We start from the raw sequence: 11,089 nt of genomic DNA, 5'->3' as shown, positions 1-11,089 counted from the left end.
GACAGACAGCCCCACCAGAGTAGCACGGGCTACTTTGACTCCCTGCATTTCAACGCTAACAGCTTGTCCTAGAAACTCTTTCTTCAGAGGTCACCCGCACTCTGAAGAGGAATACAGCAGTCCTTCAACCCTTCCATGCCAGAAGCTGCTCCCTCCCTTGCCATGCTGTGTGCAGAGCTGACATCTCCCAGCAGCAGCCTGGGCTCCAGCTTCAAGCTCACAAGGTGGGGACCGAGGGGTGGGGCTGCAAAGCTCCAGATCCCCTCGGCTTTGCAAGTGGCGGGATCAGGAGGGGGAGAGACTTGAAGTGCTACTGAAGGTGATGGCTTAACTGCTTTCATTTAATCCATATTTATTCTCTTTGCTTTTTTTACAGTAAACCTGGGACAAGTTGGAGGAGATTTGGGAGAAACAGGCACAGCCAAAGGGCTATTCTGTCACATGCCAGTCACAAGCCTGAAGCCTTAGCACATCACCACATCCGTGGTCCCCAAACAGGGCTGGGACCCTACAAAAACCCACCCTGCTGCCGTCACCTCTTAGAGCACATGGTTCTGGCCCACGCCAGAAATCCTTCCTGCAGGTACCCTTCTGCTGAGGATAAAACTCTGACATGGATAAACATTTGTACCGACTTTTGCATGAAGGATCGGCGAGGCAGACAAAGCCTATTGGGAGGATTCACAGAGTGTCACTCATCACCCTCTGCCCACAGGGAGAGCAGGCCACGCCGGGCGCGGCAGGGCTGGTGCCCGCGGTAGGAAGGCATGGAGGTGCACAGAGACCATTAGACACAAATGGCAACTGTGGCTCCCCGAGACAAGCCCAGGCACCGGTCAGGGCGAGGGGAAGGAGAAGGGACGGGCACAGCGCAGCGGCCCCGCCGCCTCTGCGGCCTCCTCTTCCTCCTCCTCCTCATCCTCGCAGCCGCCGCCGCCCCGCGCGCGCCCCCTGGCGCCAGAGCGCCGCCACAGCAGCCCCCGCGGCCTAGGCCCCGAGGTCGCGCTGACATTTCGTAAATCGCAGACCCGTGGAATCACAGAGTGCTCCGAGCTGCGGAGACCCTTCAGGATCATCGAGTCCAACTCCAGGCCCTGTGCAGGACGTGCCGAGAATCACATAATGTGCCGCAGAGTATTGCCCAAATGATCCCTAACTCAAGCTGGTTGCTGCTGCCCTGGGGAGTCTGTTCCAGTGCCCAGCCACCCTCTGGGTGAAGAACCTTCTCCTGAGATCCAACCTAAACCTCCCCTGACTCAACTTCGCCATTTTCTCGAGTCCTGTCACTGGCCATGAGCCTGAAGAGATGGGTACCTGCTCCTCTGCTTCCTGTCGTGAGGATGTTGAAGAACAGGATGAGGTCTGACCTCGGTCTCCTCCAGGCTGAACAAAGCAAGTGACCTCAGCCACTCCTCTAAGGCTCCCCCTCCAGACCTTTCATCATTCTCATGGTCCTGCTCTGGACCATCTCTAACAGAATGATATCTTCTTTATATTCGGTGCCCAAAACTACCTGCACTATTCCAGGTGAGGCCCCACCAGTGCCGAGTACAGCAGGACAATCACCTCCTTTGATCAGCTGGCAGTGCTGCACTTAATGCAGCCAACCAAATTTCCATCCATCTCCTTCTGTTCCAGCCAGCCTCATGGTACCAGAACAGTGCATCTTGTAGGTCTAAAAGGCTCATTTTTAGAATTTTATTTGATGTGTGGGGTAGTACAGCAATGAGAAAATTTAACATTTGGAGAAAGTGGCTGCTCCCAGCACAGAACAATTCAGGGACCTAAAACATCTCAAGTTCATAGAAGTGGTTCCTGCTTACAGGAACTGTCAGCACACAAATGCCCTCAGTATGCTCTTGCTGACCAAACTCAAGTCACCTACATCACCAAGCCCATCAGTACACTGACTTGCAAACAGTAATCTCTTCTTAAGCTTCCCAAATTGGAAAAGTCTGCTCCATTTTTCAAGAGCCAAGCCTTGCAAAATTCTCAGCAATTACTCAGAATAGCAGAATTCTTAAATTTCAAAGGAGAAAGCAAGTCACATACAGTAGAAATATTTACTGACACCCACCCAGGGAAATATAAAGCCATACACTTTAATCCAGTTGCATTCAGCAGAGCATTTAAGCACTTAAAATACATACCGAAGACCCTATTAAGCATGAAGCCTTGTTTAAATAAGAGATTTGCCAAACACGCCTTTTATACTGAATCAGACCTTTATGGCCTTCTGCAAGCCAGCCACAAAAAGCAGTAGTGTCAACCAAAAGCTAAGTACCCCGTCACACCTAAATGAGGGTGTAAGCTGTGCAGCAGTCATTTCCAGTTACTGTTTGCTTTGCTTTCCAACCTCCAGCTGCTTCCTCATGTCCGACACATCCATGGGGACCCTCACTGTCAGACCATCCATCGACTTCTTAACGCACACCTGGCAGCCAAGGCGTGATCTGAGAAGAAAACATGAAGTGAGGCTCCTCTGTTCCCAAAGTAAAGGGAGAAGTCCCCCACCCACACTGGGATGTCCAGTTCAGGATGAGTTTTCACTAAAGCTCCTGCTAAAGATCTGCTGGCCCACAAGAGGAAGCAGCTCTCAAGGCACAGCTATAATACAGAACAAGCCCCATCCCCTTGGAAAGAGATGCCACGTGGTGAGAATCTGCCTCAGAGGCTTGAGGATCTGCTGTGATCAGCAGGGAGGCTTACGTGTCAGTGAGTCCGTATGCCAAGTCCAGCATGTCTAGCTCTTCATCTGAGATGGCATCAAGCTTTTGGAAGGCGTCCTTGTCAAAGATGAGGTGACAGGTAGAGCAGGCTAATGTCCCTTCACAGGCACCTGGTGGAGAAGCAAGGAAAGGACAGCAAATCAGGAAAAATAAGGGGGTGAGAGAGACCATCTTCAGCAACAGTGTGAGAAAAGGCCCTTTAACAGATCTGGAGCATGTCAAAAGAAATGCTAGGAAACACAACAGATGGATGCAGTTTTCAGCCTGTCTCTTCTCAAATTTTTACATCAGCTCTATGCAGCCAAAAGCACTGACAGGCTGCTGGAATGCCAGTGTGACAGTGTGAGGTTACATTGCCATCTCAGCATGCTGAGCCACCCAGCAAGCAGCTGGTGGGGAAGGGAAGCTTGTTTATGGTCTTGGCAGAACACAGTGGCATATATGCTGTTGCACTACTCCTAAGTACCCACTGGCCCTAACAGCACTTGCACATATCCTGCTGCAACACCTACCAAATCCATCAATGGCCAAGTTGTGATTGACTACCACTTCCAGCAAACTCTCCCCTTCTTTGGCTGTGGTTGTTAGTCGCTCTCCATCCCGATTTATAAAATGCACTGTCACCTGATCCTCAGAGCTGTAAGACAAATTTGCAAAAATCACCTTTTCTGCACATCCACAACTGAGGTCTTTTGGCTGAGTGCCAGAGACATGGCACTTAGAGGGAAATGTACACACAAACACTTTCTTGAAGGATTGTGCCATGCACATAAGAAAAAATTCAAATTTTCAGTTCTCAGTGGCAGGCAAATCTGAATTGCCCCAGAGTATTTCCCACTTTATCAAACAGCCCACAGAATAAATGTCTATCTGTGCACAAACAAGTGCAGGTGCTCTTCACGTGCTGCCCCTGCTTGGGCTGGCTGGCAGAGGGAGCATGTGTAGGCAGGCAGAGCATTTGCAAGTCCCAGGCCTGGGCTGTTAATCCTGGGCAGAGTGATGCAATTGCAAGCAAAGTGCTCAGGATCAGACACTAATCCAGCAAGAAGGGCTGTTGTCCTTTATGTTTTGCTTCCCCTTCCCTTCCCAAGGGGATTACTTGATGATTGTTCCTTTTCTGCTGCTTTTTCTTCCATGAAGTGCCCACGCCTTTCCTTAACTCCATCACAGGGAGCCTTCTTGTGGTGAGACATGCCCAGCCCCAGCTTTTACAGAGCTACTGGGCTGGGTAACTTCCTCTGAGCTGACGTGATCCACGCTCAAGAAAAATCACTAATTATTTTGACAGCCTGCAAGATTTAATCTGGCCAAGAGTTAGAAACATGGCCATCATCTTCTCTTAATGATAACTTGTAGACAGGGCATCTACAAATGAAAGGGAAACAGCATCCAGTTCATCTCCTCCTGACCAGGCTCTCACACCAATCTGGAAGAAGGCTGCTACACTGACAGCAGTGTTCAGGATTTCTCACCAAGATAAGTATATTCTTCAGAGGAAGTACATGAGCAAACACTGTTTTTCTTCTTAGTGTACATACCAAATGCTCACTTAGATATAGGAGTCCCAGTTACCCAAAGATCCCAACTCCTGTGCTGAAAGAAGGCAGCACCTTGGAAGTGGTTGGGCCTTTTGTCCAGTAATTCTCAGTGTGGCACTGCCCAAGTGCCCATCATGCCAAAGCCCAGGGCATTCTCCAGTGTCCTTGAGCTTGATGAAAGAGAAGCTTCTCTTTCATCAGGTTGACAAGATACACCAGTTTCTTTCATATAAACACCTACAGATATTTCTAAATACACAATTTAAAGACTAGTCCTCAAATGTCAAAACAAAACAATCCTCCTCATTTTTGATGGATCAGAGTAATTTATTCCATTTATATGGTAAATAGGCATGTTTCTAGGCAATGTTTGGTTTATCTTTATGGGTGAAATAATTTGTTATACAATAGAAATGGCAAAGTGATAGAATTCCACTTAGTGCTGCAACCAAATTGATTTTTCAGCTGGATAATGGTCAGAGGTTTGGAAAGATCTTACCAGGATGTGATAAATTCAACACTGCAAATTCAGTGTATGCCAACTGATTATTTCCTCTTAAAAAATAAAATCCCAAACCTTTTGTGACACAGGAAAGTGGTGAAGGAGGTTTCAAGAAAGCAGTTCTTCCCCCTGTCAATGTTTTCCCTAAAAGATACTTTCCAAGGCCATACAAACCAACCAGATGCCTACAAGTACTGCCAGAGGTAATTTCATAAGCAACAAACCAATTAGAAAGAAATCCTATTGATAATGAGTCTTCATAAATCCCGCCAAGCAGGGTTATCACTATGACTTTTCTCTAAGGTCAGATAGTAAAGTAGTTTATTGTATTTTCTGTGATGGTTGGATCTCTCTCTCAATGCCTAGCAGATTACAGTCTCACCCAGATCATACTAGTCTAGCAGATTCACAAATTACATTTATTTTACCTTCTCTTCCTGAACTATCCCTAAAGCAGAGAGAGGAAAGGCTGGCAGGGAGCCTGCAGTAGTTCCTGCCATGGAAATGGGCCAAAGGACTCTTTGTCACCTTCATGAGCCGGTTCCCAGCCACTAGCTGTGGCCCCCACGGCTCTGGAGGCAGGACTAGCACCTCTGACAGGTCCCCACAGCTCCAGGGATGGGAAGCAGCACCTCTCGGGCTGGGTCCTGGCACCACCTTCCTCCCCATCAGCATCTGCTCACCTCACGTGGTGGTCTCATCCCCCACCTCCCACAGGCCATGGCTTCGCTGGCCTCTCTCCTCTTCCTGCTACGGGGCAAGGCAGAGGTGCCTGCCCATCCCTTTGGATGCAGCAAGGCAGCATTTGACCCACCTCGATTCCCCAGGGGCATCCTGGAACCCTTGTGTGGAGCTGAAGCCTCTTTCTGCCCACCGCTTTGCTGGGCTGTGGTGCTGCTCAGTCACAGCACAGAGAAAAACGAGGCGAGTCCTGCTGGTGTTCAGTCCCCTCTGCAAGGGCCGCATGAGCCCCAAGATGCCGTGAGCCATCCTGCTGCTGGGACCCGCTCCGTGTCCCCCAAGCTGTCCTTTGCTGCAAGGACAGCTTGATTAGGGACTTTTACGTACAGCTGGGAGGATGGGGGGAAGGAAAAAAAAAATATAGTAGGACAGCCTCCCTGGGGGTGGAGGGAGGGAGGAGGGAGGGGAAGCAGGAAGGAAGGATGGACAAAAGGATTGTGCTTGGATCTTGCTGCAGTCCAGCCCATCAGGGCATGGGAATTGGTTGAAGCACAGGAACATGTGAAACATCACCTCCACATGCCAGTTTCCGAGCAATGCTCTCTTTGTTCTCTTTACAGATTTCCCTTTTAGGAGCCAGAACTAAATCAAATTTCAGGAAAAATATTAATTGTGGTGACTAATCATACAAGGAGTTGCAAGTTGAGGGCTGGAAGAGCAGAGAGGCAGGAGTGCCGATGACTGCTGCCTTGAGGAGAGGGGCACACAGTTCCTACAGCAATGGAGTGAAAGCAAGACACGTGAATTCTGCTCTTGACAAGATGGCATCCAGCCACGTCATTGCCTTACCCAATACAGCAGCCTCCCATCTCTAAAATGTGAATATTCACTTACTTCACATGATGGTGGTGAGAAGCAGCCACACTTAGCTGCTCATTTGCTAAACTCTCTGCAGAAAAGTACCATAAAGGTGCAGATAACTAGCATTCGTTTCATGCTAACTGATAATCCACACTACTAAGCTTTGAAGCCTTGCAGAAGAAAACTCTTAACTTATTCCCAGAAACACAGTCACTGCTTTAGTCTACCCTCTTCTACAGGGTAAATCAATATGAATTTGAGGGCCAAAAATACAACAACAAAGACAGTTTCAGTTCCTGGTTTCTGTGGAGTTAGGGAACAGCTCTCACCTCAAGAGAATGAATGGTTCCTTCCACCAAATTTACAGCTCGCCATTTGGTAGGATGTCTGCTTTAATCAAGGTTTTTAATGCAATAACGTATTGGTAGCCAGTATAAGCAAAAAAAAAATGTTGATACTGGACTCTCTAAGCAATTTGTACAGGGAAAAAAAAACACAGCATAAGATAGAAAATGTCTGCCTCAACACAGACACACACACACAGAGCATTGGATTCATAGTTCTGAAGATAACCAGAAAGTTCTGGCTTTTTGCCGCAAAATGAAAGTTTTCCACCCAAGGCTTTCAGGTTGGAAGGTTTGGAAAGAGGTGTTTAGGCTTTCTGAAAAAAGCATCAAAGACATTAAGGAATGTAAGTATTTTCCACAGGCCAGGAGGGAAATGTATTCTTCAGTTCAAAGGCAGGTGTTCAAGCATTCAAACACACCTCCTCAGACAGCTCCAGTGGAGACAAATTCATGGACAATGCATAAAGGATTAAAAAAAAATAATAATAATTGTCAGGTCAACTTTTCCAAGTGGTTTGCTCTCTCCTGCAAGCTGCCCCAAATGCTTCAAACTTCAAAGGCAAATTCTTGAGCTCCATCTCATCCCCAAACTTAAAACCACTCTGTTCAGCCTCTGCAGCTGAGAGACTCTGGCCAGTTCTGCCTTTGCTTTTCAGGCACTACAGAGATGCAGCAGACAGCCCAGTTCTGTCTCTCAGCCATTTCCTTGGAAAGAAAGCAAGGCTTGCCACAAGAGACACAAGGAGAGGGGCCACAGCACATACAAACCACAAAGCATCTTATCTCTCCAGCAAACCTTGAGCTGAGAGAGATACATTAGATATATGCACAGCAGTTTCCACAGCAAGGACATTTGTGTGTTTGTCTGGCACTGACTCCTCTCCCTGCCAGGAACTCAGAGCACAGCAAGTGACAGGTCAATGTCACCTGATGGAAGAGAGGCCAGTGCAGGGAGGGAAGTCAGGGAGACTTTGAGGTGCAGCAAAGGGGACAACTCCTCCCGGATGAAAGCAAAACAATTCTGCTGGGGCAGGAGAGAATCAGGCCCTTACAGATTTTGGATAATCTGTTTTAAGGTCTTTGAAATACTGAGAAAGGGCAGAAGCAAGATCTCCTTTCTAGAGTAAATTATTGTTCATTTAGCCAAGGGCACAAAAATAGAAAGCTTTGCAAATAACCACCCCTCCCACAAAAAAACCAAACCAGCCAATAAAAAACCCAAACCAAACAACCAACTAAATCAATGAAGAAAAAATACCATTACTTTGAAAAAAAAAAAAACCCTCACCTGCTTCACAGGTCAGCACATATTCTATAAGAAGGCCAGACACAGCTGAAGAGAACTCTTAGCTCTGTTTCAAGTATGGTTTGGCAGAAACCAACTTCCCAGCAGTGCACAGAGGCACATTACCCCCCACCTCCCTGGTTTCTTGCCAGCAGGCCACGCTCTGTCAGTGCAGTGGCAATGCCCACACATCCAGTCATGTGCTCACACACACTGCTGAGGAAGTGGTTTCCTGGCTTGAAATACCTTGTCCAATATCTTCTGTAGCACACACCAAACAATGTGGTCCTCCCTCCCCCCAGTCTAGGCACTCTCATGCAAATGTCCAAAACACCTGTGAGCTGCCTCAACTCCACCTCAGCCCCGACTTCTGCACAAGGAAGTGAACACTGAAATCAGCACTGGCCCAACTCAACCAGAAGCTACATAACATCTTTGCAGCCCTCCACAGCAAGAAGCATACTTGGATTTTTGAGATACCAAACCCAGCTCCTCTGACCACTGTTAGAGTTTCTTGCAGGCAGAGCTGCCCTGGCTCAGTCACTGTCCATGCTGTTCAGGTGTAGAGAGAGGCAAGCTCGTGCTGGTCCCATGGGGGAAGTCTCAGGGACTGTGGTCGGAGCAGTAGGCACACAGACCCAGGAATAATGAAGATTTCCAGAAGGCAGCCTTCATTAATTGGAAAAGCAAGAACAGCTTACCCCTCCCCTCCTACCTATTTGTGCCTCACAAATACTCCTGTAGGGAAGCAGGTACGGGTTGCTTGCTGACACAGAACTAAAGCGCTGAACAAAACTAAAATTCACCTTTCCCATTGTCACTTTAAAAACCCATTAACCACCCTTCCTGTTCCAGAGCAAGTTGCTAATAAAAGCAAAGAGAACAACTTGTTCTGGTTTGACTTTTTGCAAGCCTACAAACCCAGACAGAGTGCTTCTGCTGCCTCACAAGAGATGCACTGAGCACAGATGCAGGACAAAGTGCACAAACCAAGTGAGCTCAAGTCACAGATGCTGCCTCAGAGGCTGGGGCTTGGGGAGAATGCAAATGTGCCTCAATTTCAGCATCTCTCAAACAAGACTGTTTGCTGCATTCGAACCTTCCCTAGATGTTCAGCAACCTTCTGAGAATGACACAAGCAAAAGGAGCAAGAGCCATATTCTCACCACTGGAAGCAGGAGGGCAGACATGCAATCAGAGATGGGCTGGCACTGCAACCAGAAATCACAATGAATTCACAACAGGGCTTCTGGACAGCAGCCACGTCTGACAATGCAGCTGCTGCCTGGCTGGGTGAAGGCCACTAAGAAGTTACTGTGCCCCAGCCAAGACCTTCACTTGCACATGCTTCTCCTTCAAGCATCCAGTCAAGGATGCTTCAAAGATGGATGGGAGTGCAACAGTGCTGCATCTGGGGTATAAACAGCCTTCACCATAACCTCCCAGCTCAAGAGCAGCTTATTTCACACCCCCTTCAGTTAAACTCGTTGACTCAAGACCAATCCCAGCCTGCATTTCATTAAAGGATGATGCACAACCACAGGCTATAGCAATCATGGGGGCTTGTAATTTTTAAATTAGCTCTGCTCACCAGAAATATGTGTATTAACACCTGCTCTGCACATTCTAACCAGAAGCTGAAGGTACAGTCTCTTCAACAAGCATCCAGTATTACTTTTTGCAGTTTCAGCACTACTTTTTCTCTAATACCTCCTCATTCTTTCACTTTTCACTGTACTCCTCATCCTGACACCTGTCCTGAAAAGCTTAATCTTGGAATTGCTAGTAACATTTAGAGACTCATTTGACCTGGAGCTAGATACTCATTTAGGCATTGTTCAGACACAGGGAGCTGCTCCCTTGCCTACAAACTGCACTTGGAACTGCAAACCTGCAAGACAAAAGCCAGCCTCAGCCTAGCATTTCATACATTGAGGCCCAGACTTTTTTACAGAATGCTTTGGGTTGGAAGGGATAAAGATATCTAGTTCCAATCCCCTGACCATGGGCAAGGGGACCACCCACCAGACCAGATTTCTCAGGGCCTCATCCAGCCTGACCTTGAACATTTCCAGGGATGGGGCATTTTTCTTACAGAAGTAATTTTTCTGCAAGGGGGACATTAACATCACATGTGGCCTCAATTTTCATATGGGTATGCAACAGTTATGGGTTGATATTAGTGACAGAGGAATTCTGTTCTCTGCCAGTTGCCACATGCCCTGAGATTATATGCCCTAGTATAAGACATTTAAATTTTACAGCCAAGATTGAGTTATGCACAGCTGCAAAGCTGGCAGGGAACAGAGCAGTCAAACTGATGGTACAGGGCAAACAAGGCATGCCTTGGGTGCTCTCTGCTTTCTCATTGCAGTCTGTGTTTGTAGGTGCTCCAGCAGCTGCCATACGAGTGCCTACAATTATCATACCTTACCCTGTACATTACCAAGCTTAGGATGCTGGAAAAATGCTTGTGTTTCCCTCCAAACATATTATCCTGAGCAAGAAATTAATAAGATGTTCATCTACCTAGAGGAATCTCTACAGGGCTTGTCTGCATCAAAGCAAATCAGAATTTGGAGACCATGTCCTTGCAATTCCCTGCTTTAGAAAGAGTAAAGAAGAGGAGGAGGAAGCAATCAGTCTTATTTTCTGCAGTTACTTTGTTCTACTTGGAGTCAGTGCATCTCAGGCCAAATACATTAGTCTACCAAACAGATTGAACTCAATGAATATTTTACTCTACAGAGTTAGTTTGGCTTTTCTTTAGAGTTCTTAATAAATTGCACTGCTTAATAAAGCAACATTGCAGAACCTGCAAAAAGACAGTGTTTCTAGTCCCCCAGCCTTCTGAGAGCCTTTTATGCTTTAGTCTGCCCTGGTCCCCCAGACAAAAGCAGATGGGCCCCAAACATTTGCAGATATGGCTTAAACTGGATCCGAAACATCCCAGACCAACAAATCCAACAGAACCTCTACAAAAATTAGAGGTTAAACACAAATTTCTGATCCTAAACTACAGAATGCCTTACAACAAACTAGAAGAAAAGGGTCTGTACAGGACAATTTTTTTTCACGTGGTCCAGTACAGTAGCAGTCTTCAGCCTCTAATGCTTTACATTAGAGAAATGTAATTTCTTCAAAGA

At 47.1% G+C, this 11,089-nt stretch overlaps 1 protein-coding gene across 1 annotated transcript; it reads right to left on the bottom strand.

The window, feature by feature from the left end:
• Nucleotides 1-1,684: 1,684 nt before the first annotated feature.
• LOC128795183 (adrenodoxin-like) lies at nt 1,685-5,802 on the bottom strand. Its single transcript, XM_053955755.1, has 4 exons — nt 5,584-5,802; nt 3,242-3,366; nt 2,710-2,839; nt 1,685-2,453 (listed from the first exon to the last, which is right to left on the bottom strand). The coding sequence occupies exons 1-4, from the start codon at nt 5,757-5,759 to the stop codon at nt 2,333-2,335; spliced, it is 552 nt and encodes a 183-aa protein (XP_053811730.1). The 5' UTR covers nt 5,760-5,802; the 3' UTR covers nt 1,685-2,332.
• Between the last annotated feature and the right edge of the window lie 5,287 nt (nt 5,803-11,089).

The sequence above is a fragment of the Vidua chalybeata genome, chromosome 14 (genome assembly GCF_026979565.1).
Source record: "Vidua chalybeata isolate OUT-0048 chromosome 14, bVidCha1 merged haplotype, whole genome shotgun sequence".
In the NCBI taxonomy this organism is placed as follows: domain Eukaryota; kingdom Metazoa; phylum Chordata; class Aves; order Passeriformes; family Viduidae; genus Vidua; species Vidua chalybeata.
This window is presented reverse-complemented; position numbering and strand designations above follow the sequence as displayed.

Bases quoted from the DNA above. Each gene is read 5' to 3' on its own strand.
- LOC128795183 (XM_053955755.1), bottom strand. From the start codon at position 5,759: ATGGCTCACGGCATCTTGGGGCTCATGCGGCCCTTGCAGAGGGGACTG. The intron at 3,367-5,583 runs GTGGGTCAAATG...TTTGTCTTACAG, and splicing joins GATGCCCCTGGGGAATCGAG to CTCTGAGGATCAGGTGACAG. The intron at 2,840-3,241 runs GTAGGTGTTGCA...CTTCTCCACCAG, and splicing joins CTTGGCCATTGATGGATTTG to GTGCCTGTGAAGGGACATTA.